This window comes from Gopherus flavomarginatus, chromosome 2 (assembly GCF_025201925.1).
Source record: "Gopherus flavomarginatus isolate rGopFla2 chromosome 2, rGopFla2.mat.asm, whole genome shotgun sequence".
Taxonomy (NCBI): Eukaryota; Metazoa; Chordata; order Testudines; family Testudinidae; genus Gopherus; species Gopherus flavomarginatus.
This window is the reverse complement of record NC_066618.1, coordinates 128,053,763-128,069,633: the sequence shown is the minus strand read 5'-3', so window position 1 is coordinate 128,069,633 and position 15,871 is coordinate 128,053,763. Positions and strand designations below refer to the sequence as shown.

The window sequence follows — 15,871 nt, the reverse complement described above, 5'->3', positions numbered from 1 at the left end:
AACTGTGTGTACATGAAGTAGTTCCAGTTAAATCATGGGACTATTCATGTGAGCAAAGTTACATACCTGCTTAAGCTTGCAAGATCAGGGCCTTAATTTTCCTTTTTTTTTAAATTCAAATAAGATATCATACTAGCAGTGATATTTTTAAAATAGTAATTATAATTTCGTTCATTATAAATTTTAATCTGAAGTTGCAATAGCACAATTTTTCAAATTAGTCATACAAAACCACAACCTAAATTAATGATTTTAAAAAAAAATCAAATGATTTAAATCAGGTGCTTAAATCACTCCACCCAGAAACTTAAAGTGTAACTTGGTAGAAACATCATGTTGTACTTAAAGTAAAACCAAGGTCCCATTATAAATCTGATTTTCATACTCTTTATTGTATTTTTGGAGAAAACCTATTTCCAAAAATGTTCTTTGATACAGAAATGAACAATGTATGGAGCTTGCATTGTTTTCTGAAGTTTATTCAGGACAAAGAGAGGTAGGAACTCCGCTGCACCTGTATCTAAGGTATTACCAAAAAAAAAACATATATTACAATATCTAATAAAGAGTATCTGATCACATAGTTAAAGACCATTGTGATGGGGCAAGGCCAGATGGTTACAGTAAAATACTGAGGAACAAGTATGTTAGCCCCAGGCTAAACAAATCCTTAGTACCATGGTAACCAAATGGCAGTTGCTCCAGGTTAATCAAGGCCCCTGGGGCCAATTAAGATCTTTCCAGAAGGCAGTGGAAATAGTTGCATTGATTAGAACACCTGCATCCAATCAAGGCAGGCTAATCAGGGCACCTGGGTTTAAAAAGGAGCTTACTCCAGTCAGGCGGGGAGGAGCCAGAGGAGAGGAAGCGCATGTGAGGTGCTGGGAGCAAGAGGTGCTACTGGAGGATTGAGGAATTATCAGACAATCAAGCATTATCAGACACCAGCCCATCGGGGCGTCTCACCCTCGAGAGGTGGCAGAAGGTCCCGCCACTTTTTGTCGGGGCAGCAAGCGAGGGTGAGGAAATGAAGACTGTGGAGCACAAACGTGTACAGATGTTTCCTTGGTGCGGTTTGGAACAGAACCGGCTGCAGATAGTGCAGCCGGCTCGCAGTGAAAGGGTGGGGGGGCCAATTGGGTCCACGGGGTAGGGGCCCAATGAAAAGGTCCACGGGGCATGAGGTGGAGGGTGGGTGGGGCGTGCCCTCTTGCAGGACCTGGTTGACGTAGGCCTGAGCAGTGGGTGGTAAAGCGGCCTTCACCTCCTGAAGTACGCACTGGGGAGTGCGAGGTCTGAAGAGCCCCATGCGCCAAGCGAGCATCAGGGGATCCAAACAGCCTCCCCGTCGTAATCCAGGAGGTCTCCGACCCTGGTGACTTCTGCCAAGAGCAGCCTCTGGTGCACTATGGGGGACTCCGCCACCTGAACACGAAGCTGGGGGTTGTGTAGCAAGGACTCCGCGAGGAGATCAGCCTCCACGGTGGCCGCCATGGACCTGGTCATTAAAAACAGCTTCCAAGTCTGGAGGAGGTCTTGGCAGAAGACCGGCAGCCCAGAGAGGTCTCGTGGAAGACCTCTCGGATGGAGATAAAGGAGCTGACGGTTGTATCAGAGCCCTCGGAAGCAGCGGAGGAAGGTGTGCACCAGTACACTCCACACCAGACTACCAGCACCATATAGGAGTCTCTGCAGGGCCTGGAGGTGGAAGACATGGACCCAAGTGTGTAGGCACTTTAGGCCCTGCTCCCCCTCCTCCAGGGGCAGGTGGAGGACCCCTGAGGAGACTCAGTGCAGTCCTGGCCAAAAGAACTCCAGAATCACCGTCCAGAGTTTGGCCAGGAAACCCAAGGCCAAGACCAGGGTTTTGAGCCGGTACCAGAGCATGGACAGGACTAGTTGATTGAGCACCAGTGCCTCCCTCGGAGGAAGAGGCACCAGAGTAGTCCCGCCCATTTCTGGAGCCGCTCCGTCACCCTGCCCTCTAAGCCGTGCCAGTTCTCTAGCGGAGATGGATGCGTGGCAGAAAGGTAAACGCCGAGATAGAGCAGCGGACCTGCGCTCCACCGGATGGCCTGAAGCGCGAGTAGGAGGGAGCTCGCCTGCCACCCGTCCCCGACCACTAGGCCAGAGCTTTTGACCCAGTTGACCCAGGCGGAGGAGGCTGCCGAGTCGATGGCCTGGCAAGCCTCCACCCGCGCCAAGTCACTCGGGTCCTGGACCACGAGGAGCACATCATCGGCATATGCCGACAGGACCAGTCGCAGCTCCGGCTCTCAAAGCACCAATCCCGTCAGCCTCTGACAGAGGAGACAGAGGAAAGGCTCGATCGCCAGAGCATACAGCTGACCCGAGAGGGGACACCCCTGTTGCGATCCTCGCTCGAAGCTGACCAGCTCGGTCAGGGTCCAGTTGAGCCTGACCAGACACTCTGCAGAAGCATACAGCACCTGGAGAAATCCCACAAACCGAGGTCTAAAGCCGAATGCTCGCAGAGTGCTCAGGAGATACCCGTGGTCCACCCTGTCGAACGCCTTTACCAGATCCAGGGACAAGAGGGCGAATGACAGACCATCCCTACACGCTAGTTCCAGGAGGAATAAGGCAAGCACGGCTCACCTGCACGAAAGAGAGAAGACCCCATCCTGTCAAGACTCGGCCCAGATGACTAGATCTGGGCCAAGGACATCCCAGAACATGCGGTAGAACTCCACCATCAGCCTGTCCATGCCCGGAGATTTATTGGTGGGCATGCGACGGAGAGCTTTCGAGAACTCGGCCAGAGTGAGAGGCAGCTCTAGCCAGTCCTGGTCGCCCGTGCTGACCATCGGGAGTCCATCCCAGAGCACTCTGCAAGCGATAGGATCGGTCAGATCCGGGAAAGGCGTGCATAGAAGGTCCCGGTCCTCTCGCACATCTCCACCGGATCCGTGAGGGGGCTGCCGTCCTCAGCCAGGAGAAAGATGACGTGCTTCTTGGCTCCCCTCTTTGTCTCCAGGGCGTAGAAGAAGCGGGAGCCACGATCCATCTCCCGAAGGACGCGGATGCGGGATCGAACAAAGGCGCCTCGGGCTCGATGGTCCTCGAGGGCCTGGATCTCCTCCCGCATCTCCCAGAACACTCCACAGAGGGATGGATCCTCGGGGCTGGCGGCCAGACGCCTCTCCAGCTCTAAGAACTCCCATTCCAACTGCTCTATCACCGCATCCCTCCATCGGCTGGCGCCCCGGGTGTAGTCGTGGCAGAAGAGCCGGGCGCGCACCTTCTCCAGGTCCCATCAGCGCCGCGCCGAGGGAAAGGTGCGTCTCTGCCCTCACCAGGCCAGCCAGAACTCCCGGAAGGACACCACAAAGCTCGCATCCTCCAGCAAACTATTACTAAAGTGCCAATAGGCCGGCCCTGGCCTCTCCGCACAGAGAGAGGCCGTCACGGTGGCAAGATGGTGATCTGAAAAAGGGGCTGGCCGAATACTAGAGGAGTGGGCCCGTGAAAGGTGGAGACGTGACAGGTAAATGCGGTCCAGCTGGGTGTGGCGCAACTGATGGGCCTCCACCCGTTTGAAAGTGAATGTTGAGACGTCGTCCGGGTGGTGGTCGCACCAGACGTCCACCAGGGAGTGTTGTTCGACGAGCTCTCAGAGGATGTCTGCGGCGGCCTGGCACTGCTCGGTCTCTGAGCAGTCTCGTTCCTCGAGGGTGATGTTAAAGTCTCGCCCAGGACCAGGCATTCATGAGGATCCAAGGAGCCAAGGAAGGCGGACGCCTGCTGATAAAAACGCAACCTCTCTGAACCCGATGTTGGGGCATAAACATTGATGAGATTGACCACAAGCCCCTCCATGCAGACCCAGAGGTGCAGCAGGCGGCCTGGGACAGCCTTGGCGACCTCCAGCATTCTGGGCCGTAGGTCAGGGGAGAACAGGGTCACCACTCCAGCAGTACGAATTGTGAGGTGGCTAAAGTAGACCCTGTCCCCCGACTCCAGCCACCAGCTAGATTCAGTGGTTGGATCCGTATGGGTCTCCTGCAGGAAAACCACAGAGTACTCCCACTCCCGAAGGAAGGAGAGCACCTGGCTTCTGTGGAGACACATCCTACAGCCCCGGGTGTTTAATGTTGCAAAGATGACTGGAGCCATGAGGAGGGCTGGGGGCGTTGAGCCGCGCAGCAATCCGTGACCTACCCTGTAGGTGAGTAAAGAGTCACAGAAGAGGCGGACCTGCTGGTAGGCCACGGTGACCTGCTTCCTAGTCCTCTTACCCTCCCCCATGAGGGCCCTCGCGGCCCGGAGGATCTGATGGAAATCCCCCCACCGCTGGAGTGCAAGCTGGACCTTGTTACGGGAGCCATGGACGTCCTCAAGGAACTCCCGCAGCTCCTCTTTCAGCGTATCTACAACTGTCCCCCAGTGGGGCCCTCGTCACAGCCCCATGGCCCACGGGGATGGGCAGGCAGGGGGCAGACCCCCGACATGGCATCCGATGGGCTGACGCCACATGGCCTGCCCCGCTCCCCGGTTCAACAGGGGACGGCAGAGGGAAAACAGCAGCCCCTGGTGGGTCGGGACAGGGAAATACAAAGGCTGCTCACTGGGGGGTATCCTTTGGGAAGGAGTCAGCCCCAGGGGCAGCAATGGCATCACGGGAGGTGGAGGGAATAAGGACAGGGCTGGCATCTGAGACAGGGCAGGGGTCAGGAACAGAATCGGGGAGGGGGGCAGAAGCAGGATCCCAGGCCCCAGTAGTTGGGCCACTGGAAGGCGGCCCCTCTTCGTCTGGCTCAGGGATCTGGGGAACGGGAAGGGGACCTTCAACGATGCCGGGCTCAGCCACTACAGCTGGTGTGGCAGCCACAGCATCTGGAGATAGATGGTCGTCAGTGGGGTCTCCGCCCGGGAAGGAGGTCGGTTGCCCCACACTTAAGAGGGACACGCCAGGGGAATCAGGTCCCGGCAGCGTGGCACCGGCCATCGCCTCAATAGGCTCGGCGGCCGTCAGCGGGGTGCCACCTGCGGCCGGGCAGATGGAAGACGCCAGGGGACCCTCAGAGGTGGGAGCAGAAGCAACGGTTGGGGAAGGAAACCAGGGGAAAGGTGAACCAGGGTAAGGTCACTCAGATCGAGGACCGCTGGCAGAGGGTCATCCTCCCTCTGGGTGACCAGGGTCAGACCCAGGGCCTCGATTTCCTCATAGATGGAGAGGAGATCCTCTTCCACCACCCCAGAGTTCTCCCTGCCAGCACCCGAAGTGACGCTCACCTTGGTGCTCGCAGGGGCTTCGGATGGTAGAGGGGTGAGAGGAGCTCCATCGGGGGCTTCCATAGGAAGGGACTCCGGAGGAGGGGCGATGTTACCTTCTAGTACTGCCACGTTGTCCCCAGCCAGCACCAACGAATGGGAGTTGTCAGGAGGCAAAGCGGAAGACTCAGAATTGGTGCCCCCCTTCCTGCTTTTCTGGGGAGTCTCCGAATCTGAAGGATGGAAAGGGGCCCGAGCCTTCCGCTTGCCCCATTTCCCCTGCACTAAGGTCCAGCCCTCCATGGCATCATCCGGGGACTGACTAACAGGGGTCAGGTCGGGGGGCAAGGGTGATGGCTCAGGGACTCGGGGAGGCAACAGTGGGGCAGCATGTAAGAGGGAGGAGTCTCTCTGGAGTGGGCCCTCTCCCACAGCCGGCAGTATCTCCGCCACTCCCTCCTCCAGAGGCCCCACCAGATCACAGACAGCGGAGGCGGGGCTCTCCCGCTCATCTGGGCGCGCTGGGAGGAGTACCCCTTGGGTTCGAGCGGGAGCAGTGGTGGACCGGGAAGGAGGAGCGGCAGTTCTGTGTACCGGGCAGCCAGAGGCGTCGGTGGTGACTGGGCCGGTACCTTGCCAGGGCTCAGGGGTCCCGGACGCTCCTCTGTGCCAGGCCAAGGGGCAGTCCCTCCAGACGTGCCCCATCGCCTGGCAGAGGTAGTACCGGGCCTCCCCCATAGAATAATACACCCGGTAGTGGGCTCCCTGGTGGGGGAGCAAGAAGGACCCCTCGAGCATCTCTCCATCATGCACCGCTGGCGGCAGTTGAAGCTCCACTTGCCGGCGGAACGAGAGGACGTGACGGAGGGCGGGGTCCTTGCAGCCCAACGGGAGAAGGCTGATGACAGAGATAGGCCGCCCCAGGGCAGAAAGGACAGGCAGCAGGGCGGCACTGGGTAGAAAGGGAGGCACGGAGGTCAGGATCAAGTGGACCCCCAGGTCTTCCAACGGCTCCAAGGGGATGAACACGCCCCCCACCGCCAGGCCCATCTCTACCACCTCCTGGGTGGCGGCCTCCCATGCCAGGAAGAAGATTACCCTCCCGTACATTTTGGAGACTGCCACGATGGCCATGGGCCCCATCACCCTCGCCAACGCCCGCACGTAGGTCTCCACATGGGGCGAGGCGGGCACCAGGAGGCAAAGGACGCCATGCTTCCTGGTCAAGGTAGGAAAGGAGCCCTGGCCGCTATAGATGGTAGTGGAAGCGGCGGTCGGAGGAGCAGCGGCAGGCAGGGGGGCTGCCGCCACCTGGGCGTATGCCCTGGGGGACGAGGGAGGGGCACCCGCAGAGCTGGTGGAGGGAGCAGCAGGGAGGGATGCCGTGGCCGGTAGCGGGGCTGCGGCAGCGGAGGTAGCCCCTGCCATGGAGGGCCCAGTTTTTTTAGTGGGGCCCTTACCCTTCTTTCTCTCCTGACCTTTCCCACTGGCTGGGGGGGACTTCCCCTGAATCGGAAGGGGCGAGGGATGTGGCAGCAGCAGAGGTCTCCCCGGTACTCGCCACTGCTGGCGCCCCAGCAGGGGCAGTAGCAGGTGGACTGGCAACGGCAGTCGACGCAGAGGCTTGGGGAATGGACGCAGGAGCAGGTGGAGGAGGGGCAGTGGGAGCATTGTGAGGAGTCTCCCCCGCCATGTCCCCTGCCATAATGAGAGCGGGGAGGGGGACAAACAGCGAGGGGAGTGGAGGGAGAGAAGGCAACCACCCCTCCCCGCTAGGCTGCAGGCAGGGGAGGTGGGCGCCAGAAGGGGAGGGCTAAATGGGTGTGGGAAGCTATCAAGGACTTGGTGGGGAGGGTGTCAGTCACCGACTCAGAGGGGAATTCCGGCTTCTCTAGCTGCACTAGGGGATCAGGGATGATAATAGCATAAGGGAGTGCAGTGAACAAAGGTAAACTCAAACAGAGGAGGGGCACAAGCGTGTGGGAGGGGGCATGGGTGCATGAGGGGAGGGGCTAATCAGGGCTGGGGGGACCACGGGGTAGGGGGGGGGAAAAGTCGAGCTGGGAATGGGGCAGAGGGACCAAAGGGCTAGCTTCAGGGCTGGGGTAGGACAATCAGGGCTTCAGATGGAAAATGGCGGAGCAGACAAATGTGGCAAAGGAGAGATGGTCAGCCCAAAGGGGGGAGGATGTGCACGCACGAGAACTTGAACAAAAAGTCAATTGTAGCTGGCTGCTGCTGCAGGCCCAAACAATAGAAATGGGCGTGGCGAGCCAGGTGAGCAGCTCAATCCCAGAGGCAGGACATCGAGGTAGATAGAAAACAGCCAGCAGGTGTGGTGGAAAGGGCAACAATGGTGGTGGGGGCGAAGGGGGACACGGATGGACCAGGGGTAGGTTGCATGCCACACCCCTGGCATCCTCACAAACACAGTCCAAACCCCCACCACAAGAGCACAGTCTGAAAAATACTCAGTCCTTAAGTGCCCCCTCCACAGTAGTCTTCAGAGTCTCTACGTGGTCCTCCAGCAGCAGGTGGTCTTCTCCTCCTCCTCCTCGGGGCTCCAACAACTCCCCAGTAGCAAACACAGCATCTCCAGGTGGTGGTCTGGTGGCCAGGCAGGAGGGACCCTGCTCAGAAGATGGTGGTGGTGGCGTCCTCAGTAACAAGGGCTGGAGCTGGGTTACCTCACTCCCCTCCTCTGGTGAGCAGGCCAGCAGCCCCCTCCTCAAGGGGCTGTACATGGAGTAACAGCAGCAACCGAGGCAGGGGACCTACTAGCCAGCCAGCAAGCAGATAGCAGAGAAAGGGGGTGGGTGATGGTGTCTAGCCCAGCCAGGGGAGCAGCTGGAGCAGTAACAGCAGCAGCAGCGAGGATCCAGTGCCCAGCAGGAACAGCAGCAGCAGCAGCCCTCTCCCTCCTTCCTCTACGGCAGAGCAGTAGAAAGGAGAGATACTGGCCACAGCATTTTTCTGTTCCCTGAGTGAGCAGAGCAGGGTCTGCTCCAGGCTAATGAGAACACCTGACTCCAATTAACCTGCTAAGAGTCAGGTGAGGCTGTTAAGAACCTGACTCTAATTAAGGCCTCTCTGATGCTATAAAAGGGCTCACTCCAGTCAGGCCAGAGGGAGCCAGAGAAGAGGAAGTGCATGAGAGGAACTGGGAGCAAGAGGTGTGCAAGAAGCTGAGAGTGAGTAGGTATACTGCTGGAAGACTAAGAAATACAAGTGTTATCAGACATCAGGAGGAAGGTCCAGTGGTGAGGATAAAGAAGGTGTTGGGAGGAGGCCAGGGGAAGTAGCCCAGGGAGTTGTAGCTGTCACACAACTTTACCAGGAGGCACTATAGACAGCTGCAGTCCACAGGGCCCTGGGCTGGAACCTAGAGTAGAGGGCAGGCCTGGGTTCCCCCCAAACCTCCCAACTTCTGATCAAACACAGGAGGAATTGACCTGGACTGTGGCTTCTACCAGAGGGGAAGGTCTCTGGGCTATTTCCCAACCCACAGGGTGAATCTGTGAGGCAAGCAAATCTGCCAATAAGCGCAGGACCCACCAAGGTAGAGGAGGAACTTTATCACAACACAAACAAGGAATACACAAATGGTAAAAGTACAACTCCTTTAAACATATGCTCTTCTTTTGGGATTTTTTACAAAAAAGGGAACAATTTAACATGTGAGCTTTCTTAGAATTTGAAGACAATGTTATTAATGTAGAGCAGAGCAACCTGAACTAATAATATTTTTTTCTATTCTTTTTTGTAAGCACTTTTATATAATCAGATACAGCGGCTACAAATATTCGATGAGGCAATCTTGAAAGTGAATATTTCCAAGGAAGCCTGGAGACTTATAGATATCTGCAATGAGAATTATAAAAACTTCACTGATAAGTTGAGGCAATGCATGAAATTAGCCGAGAAAGAAAGACCATGAAGAGCAAAAGGAAGAATCTTGGAGGAAATGCGGAACTTACTAGAGAAGCAGAAGAATATCAAGCAAAATGATGGTAACAAATTGAGTACTCCCTCCTCTGCAAGCGGACCAGAAGAAGACTGAAGGAGGACTTTGAGAAGTACCAAAATGAAAGTCCCTTAAAAGACAGCTGAAGATCGCAGAAGCCTCAAAAAATGCAAAAGGGAATTGATACTGTGCAGGTCAACAATAACGGCACTGAAGAACAGAGATGGAAAACCAGTAATTGACAGAACAGCGACGGAAGCGGTCTGCAAAAATTTCTGCACTGAACTGTTCACATCTCAGATAAATGACCCAGTACTAACACTTCAACAGACCGTTGAGCATGTACTCCCAGTCCTTGTCAGTGAAGTTTGACAGACAGTTCACCAAATGAAAAAAGGACACGCCTCAGGTAAAGATGGACTGACAATCAAAATGATGAGAGCTGGAGATCAAAACCTCTGGGAAACCCTTGCTCAGAGCTTTAGCTGTTACTTGGAAATGTAGAAGATACCATCTAGATGGCAGGAGTCCAATACCATTCTGCTTTATAAGGAAGGTGATCATGAAGATCTAAAGAATTATCATCCAATATGCTTGCTCTCACATGTCTACAAGCTGTTCACCAAAATAATAACAAACCGACTCTCACAGAGTCTGGACAAGCAGCAGCCAAGAGAGCAGGCAGGCTTTCGAAGGAACTTCAGCACAATGGACCACATTTTCACTATCAACCAGCTATTGGAATGCTCAAGAGAATACAAATTCCTCTTATGTATTGCCTTAATCAACTATGAAAAAGCATATAACAGCATAGAGATCAATGCAATGTTGAAAACTCTTGCAGAGCAGGGTATCGACACAAACTATCAAACTATTAAAGGAAGCAAATTCTGACTGCACAACAGATATAACTTTATTTGATACTCTCTCTTGCATCTCAGTTAAGAAAGGTGTGAAACAAGGAGACACGGTTTCACCCAAACTCTTCACAGCCTGCCTCAAATTGATATTGATGTGGATGAATTGGAAAGGTGGAATAACATCAACAGAGAGCAGTTAAACCATCTCAGATTCGCGGATGATATTGTGTTGATCACCAAAAATACTATCAAACAAAATGTTGCGAGAACTCAACACAAAAAGCAGCCAAGCTGGACTGAAAATTAACCGCTCCAAAACTAAATTTATGCTGTCTGACACCTAGCCAAAAGCCCAAATAACAATTAAGGGAGAACAAATAGAAGTTAAGCAATATATCTATTTGGGCCAAGAAATTAACATGCGCCATGATCAGGAAGGTGAACTCTTGTGAAGAAAGAAAGCAAGCTAGTGTGCATTCAGTTCTATCAAGGACGTCCTCCAAGGAAAAATCAGCAAGGCAACATGTGCCAGCCTCTTCAACTCAACCGTACTGCTAGCAATGTTGTACGGCAGCAAAACACGGGTGCTGAAAAAGACAGAGGAGCAGCAACTGTCTGTCATGGAGAGGGGGATGGAAAGAATTCTGGGAATTTCAATCCATGACCGAGTCCCCAATTAAGTGATCAGTCAGCAGAGTGGCGTGCAGGATGTCATTGCTGTGAGCAGGCAAGTAAAACGTGATGGGCCGGGCATATAGCGAGGCTCACTGACAATAATGGACTGCAGCTGTCGCCGAGTGGTACCCATTAGAACTGATATGACCACTCGGCTGACTTCCAAAGAGATGGGAAGATTTTATCATGAAAAGACATGGCCATACATGGAGAAGGAAGGCCAGGATATGAGAAGAATGGAAGACCTGTTGTGATTTGTGCAATTTATGAGGGCTGAAGGACCAATCAATCAAGGTGACAAGGTGACATACTCCTATGTTCAGATTATAAATTATTCCTAAAACACATTCCATGCTAGATTCTTTGAAAGAAAGTCAGCATCTCAAATGGTAAATATCAACAAAACATTTTAAAAAATAATATTGACTTGGAATGCATTTTAGGTTAGTATATCTGCTCTATTAGTTCCAAAACCTGATGGAATATAGTCAAATCTTAAAAGATAAAATACTTACCAACAAAATTTCAATGGTACCAAGAATATACATAGCTCCTGCAAAAGTTGTACCCAAGTAAAAACAGAGTCCCACTGCTCCGCCAAACTCTGGCCCTAAAGATCTTGAAATCATATAGTAAGAGCCACCAGCTGTTAAATAAAAAAAGTAAAATTAAAACAAAAAGTCAGACCCTGAGAGATGCACATCATATCCTAGACAATACATTTGAGTTGCCAAGTCAACTTAGGTCCCAAATTTAGAGAAATATATATATATATTTATAAAAATCTATTTATTCCAACCAAAATTTGGGACCTAAATTGACCTGGCAACTCAAATTTCTGCTCTGCATAAGAAACAGATTTATTTTAAAAAGAAATTTAAATGGAAATAACTAGTGCTTGCAACCAAAACATTGTATCATTCCATTCAAATATCAGAGCTAGAGAATAAAAACAATTAGAAAGGGAATAAGAACAAATCAAATTGCTAACTATATTTTAATTGTCTAACAAAGTTAATATAAAATACACTAATATCATAAATGGTAAAAGTAAATTAGACTAATCACATTGTTTCAGTTTTAATCCCACTAGCATGGGTAACAATAGCAATGCAGACTTCAGTGTGCGTAGTTCAAGCCTGGCACAGACCCAGGGTATGTAATTAGCTTGCTAGCCCACTCTTTGCTGTCTCCACTATCATTGCTACCCATGCTAGCTAGATTCAAGCTAGCTCAAGTAGGTTAGCCATGCACAATTTTTGGTGTGTAGACATGCCCAAAGTAACACTGGTAAGTATATCTATATTGTAAAAAAATATATTATATTTTAACCTGACAATACTAGATTAAAATTACTATCCTAAGAATAATATTAGAGATTTATTTTCTTATGCTTTATAGTGTGTATAACATGGTACTAACTCAACATATTGAAATCAATGTTAAGGTATTGGGTCGAATTCTGTTTGTTCTTCTCCCAGCACCTTCCCCACCAACATCATCACATCTGTGCAGGAGCCAGACATATCAGGGATCTACTCCTGAGTCCTCAGATTGAGATGGGGGTGCCTCATACCGTATGGCACTCTCCCAGTCTAACGATACATAGCCAGATGGCCTCAGGGTTCAGACAGGTGTGATCCCCTGCATACCTGATGGTAACCAGAAGGAAGCACTTGAGGAAGAGCATGTAGATCCTTTACAAAACAGCCTTAAAGAGTGCTGATAAATGGAGGAAAGGGACATCAATGACAAAGGGTTACAGAGAACAGAGGAGCATGGAAGGGGACAAGAAAAATAAGTCTTTTATCCATGCTAAAATGTTAAATATTCACAATTTTTAGACATAAATGTTTTAAGTTCTTGCAGTTCCCAAGTCTGATACTATTTTCCTCTGCTTTTCCTGCATTAATTCCATATCCAATCCTTTTTCTGCAGTACACCTTCCCCTCCTTAGACCTGCTAAAATTTGCAAGAGGACAGCACGCATTTTGATGAGCCTCAGAAGATCTGTTGCAGAAGAACTTCCCTCCTGTGGGCAATGTAGTATATACCAATCTTATTCAAACTTTTGGTGCTCATTCAAAAAACTGGCAAATCTACAAACAAAAACTTTGTTAAAAATAGCTAAGATCAGAAGAGTGTTAAGATTTCTTACTGCATGTGATGAAAGAAATAATGAAGGTTTAAAAGGTTCACCTTTAAGAATGAGTTTGAAAGACAGTCTTTATGCAGATTTATAAATGTGATATATTTCAAAAAATCAGAATTTGAAAGGCATTGGTTCTTCAATATATAGCTATGTGACACAGATCAACATAGAATCACAGAATATCAGGGTTGGAAGGGACCTCAGGAGGTCATCTAGTCCAACCTCCTGCTCAAAACAGGACCAATTCCCAACTAAATCATCCCAGCTAGGGCTTTGTCAAGCCTGACCTTAAAAACCTCTAAGGAAGGAGATTCCATCACCTCCCTAGGTAACCCATTGCACTGCTTCACCACTCTCCTAGTGAAAACGTTTTTCCTAATATCCAACCTAACCTCCCCCACTGCAACTTGAGAACATTACTCCTTGTTCTCTCATCAGGTACCACTGAGAACAGTATAGATCCATCCTCTTTGGAACCCCCTTTCAGGTAGTTGAAAGCAGCTATCAAATTCCCCCTCATTCTTCTCTTCTGTAGACTAAACAAACCCAGTTCCCTCAGCCTCTCCTCATAGGTCATGTGCTCCAGTCCCCTAGTCATTTTTGTTGCCCTCTGCTGGACTCTTTCCAATTTGTCCACATCCTTCTTGTGGGGCCCAAAACTGGACACAGTACTCCAGATGAGGCCTCACCAATGTCGAATAGAAGGGAATGATTACATCCCTCCATCTGCTGGCAATGCCCCTACTTATACAGCCCAAAATGCTGTTAGCCTTCTTGGTAACAAGGGCACACTGTTGACTCATATCCAGCTTCTCGTCCACTGTAACCCCTAGGTTCTTTTCTGCAGAACTGCTTCCTAGCCTTCGGTCCCTAATCTGTAACAGTGAATGGGATTCTTCTGTCCTAGGTGCAGGACTCTGCACTTGTCCTTATTGAACTTCATCAGGTTTCTTTTGGCCCATCCTCTAATTTGTCTAGGAAAGATAACTAAAACCTGTGAATTTTGAAAGGTACAATGTTTTCTGTTTAATATTAAAACTATCTGACCAGGTTTTTATAAGATTGTGCATCCCTCTGGTATGTGTGTGCTTTCCATGATAATGTTGAAGTTTTAAGGACAGATTGTTGAGAATCTATAACATTAACTAAAGTAATAGTCATTCAAACATTATAAGGCCAAAAGTGACCAATCTGATCACTTAATCTGACCTGTGTAACATAAGCCATTGCAATTCCCTGAATTAAGTAGATATTGTTGTACCTCCTTTCTCTATCATTGGGGACATCACCACCATCCTGCCTGTTACTCAGGCCTGTAACCTGGGTGTCACCTTCAACTCTGACCTCTCTGTAGGTCCTCACATCCAAGCTACGTCTAACTCTTGTCAACCCTTCATACATAACATCTCTGAGAAACAGCCTTGCCTTTCCATACATACAGCTAATACTCATGTCTAGGGCCCCACCATCTCACATCTCAGTTACTGCCAACATGCTTCTCCCCATAAATATCTGAAAAACTCATTAGTCTCTTTCAAAACCCTCCTTTGTTGTGATGTCTACAAAACTTGACAACTGTTAGGCTGTTGATATGCAGAGATCACTGCCTATCATGCTGATGCATACTGTCGCATTGTAGCCTCATACTGTCTGTATCTATCAGCTGTCTCTTATCTTGATTGTAAGCTCTTCCAAGCAGGGACCATCTTTTTTGTTCTCTGTTTGTAAAGCATCTACCACAATGGGGTCCTGATCCATGACTAGGGCTCCTAGGTACTACATTAACACAAGTAAAAATAATCTTCAGAACTGTAGACATTACTAAGTCACAAATGAAAACCCTAACTGAACCAAGAAAATAAATAAAGAGAAATAGGTGTGGAATAATATACCAGACTAACTTCAATACCTGGAAGGATATTGGAACAAGTTATTAAACAATCAATTTGCTCAAACCTAGAGGACAACAAGGCGATAAGTAAAGTTAAGATTCAGTCACAGATATTTTTAGTAAAAGTCAGGGACAGGTTGTAGGCAATAAACAAAAATTCACAGAGCCCGCTGCTTTGCCCTAGGGTCACTGCTCCAGTGATCCCAAGACTGACAGCTGCTCCAGCCCTGCCACTGCAGAAGTCACAAAGGTCCCAGAAAGTCACAGAATCCGTGACTTCCATGACAGACTCATACCCTTAGCAATAAGTAATAGTCAATATGGATTTTCAAGAATTCGTATTGTCAAACCAATCTAATTTCCTTCTTGGTTAGTGTAACCAGCCTAATGTATAAGGGGGACACAGTAGATGTGCTATATTGGGACTTTTGCAAGGGTTTTGGCACAGTCTCACATGACGTTTTCTTGAGAAAACTACAGAAATATAAATGAAGTTATTATAAGGAGGTGAAAAAGTGATTGAAAGACCAAACTCAAGGAGTAGTTATCAATAGTTTGTTGTCAAACTGGGAGATGTATCAAATGGGGTCTTGTGGGGTCTGTTGGTAAGTCTGGTACTGTGCATCATTTTCATGATGGAGTTGAGAGCATGCTTATAAAATCTGCAGATGACACTAACTTGGGTGAGGTTGCAAGCACTTTGGAGGGCAAGATTAGAAGTCAAAATGGCATGGCAGGAGGTTCTGCATGCTGCCTCTGCCCCAGGCACTGCCACCACAGCTCCCATTGGCCACGGTTCCCAGCCAATGGGAGCTGCGCCTCCTCCTCGGAACAGCCGGGACAGGTCGCTGCTTGCGGGGAGCTGCCCGAGGTGACTATCCCCCACAGCCAGCACCCTAAGCCTCCTCCTGCATCCCTGCACCGTCTCCCACACCCAAACTTCCTCCCTCTGAGTTAACTCGCATTTTTCATTTACCACTCCCCATTACCCAAACATGCCGGATAAAACAGCTTTTACTGTACTAGGTTTAGGAAGGAGAAATCAAAGATATGAATACACAGTGGGAAATAATTGGCTTGGCAGTAATACTGCA

At 50.1% G+C, this 15,871-nt stretch overlaps 1 protein-coding gene across 3 annotated transcripts in view; it reads right to left on the bottom strand.

Moving 5' to 3' along the window:
* Nucleotides 1–15,871, bottom strand: part of SLC12A7 (solute carrier family 12 member 7) — a 283,899-nt gene that overhangs the window by 101,175 nt on the left and 166,853 nt on the right. For all 3 annotated transcript variants that reach the window (XM_050938142.1, XM_050938143.1, XM_050938144.1), the window contains one exon: nt 11,250–11,380. In XM_050938142.1, the coding sequence (XP_050794099.1) occupies nt 11,250–11,380 (131 nt within the window). The remainder of the gene's footprint in view (nt 1–11,249; nt 11,381–15,871) is intronic.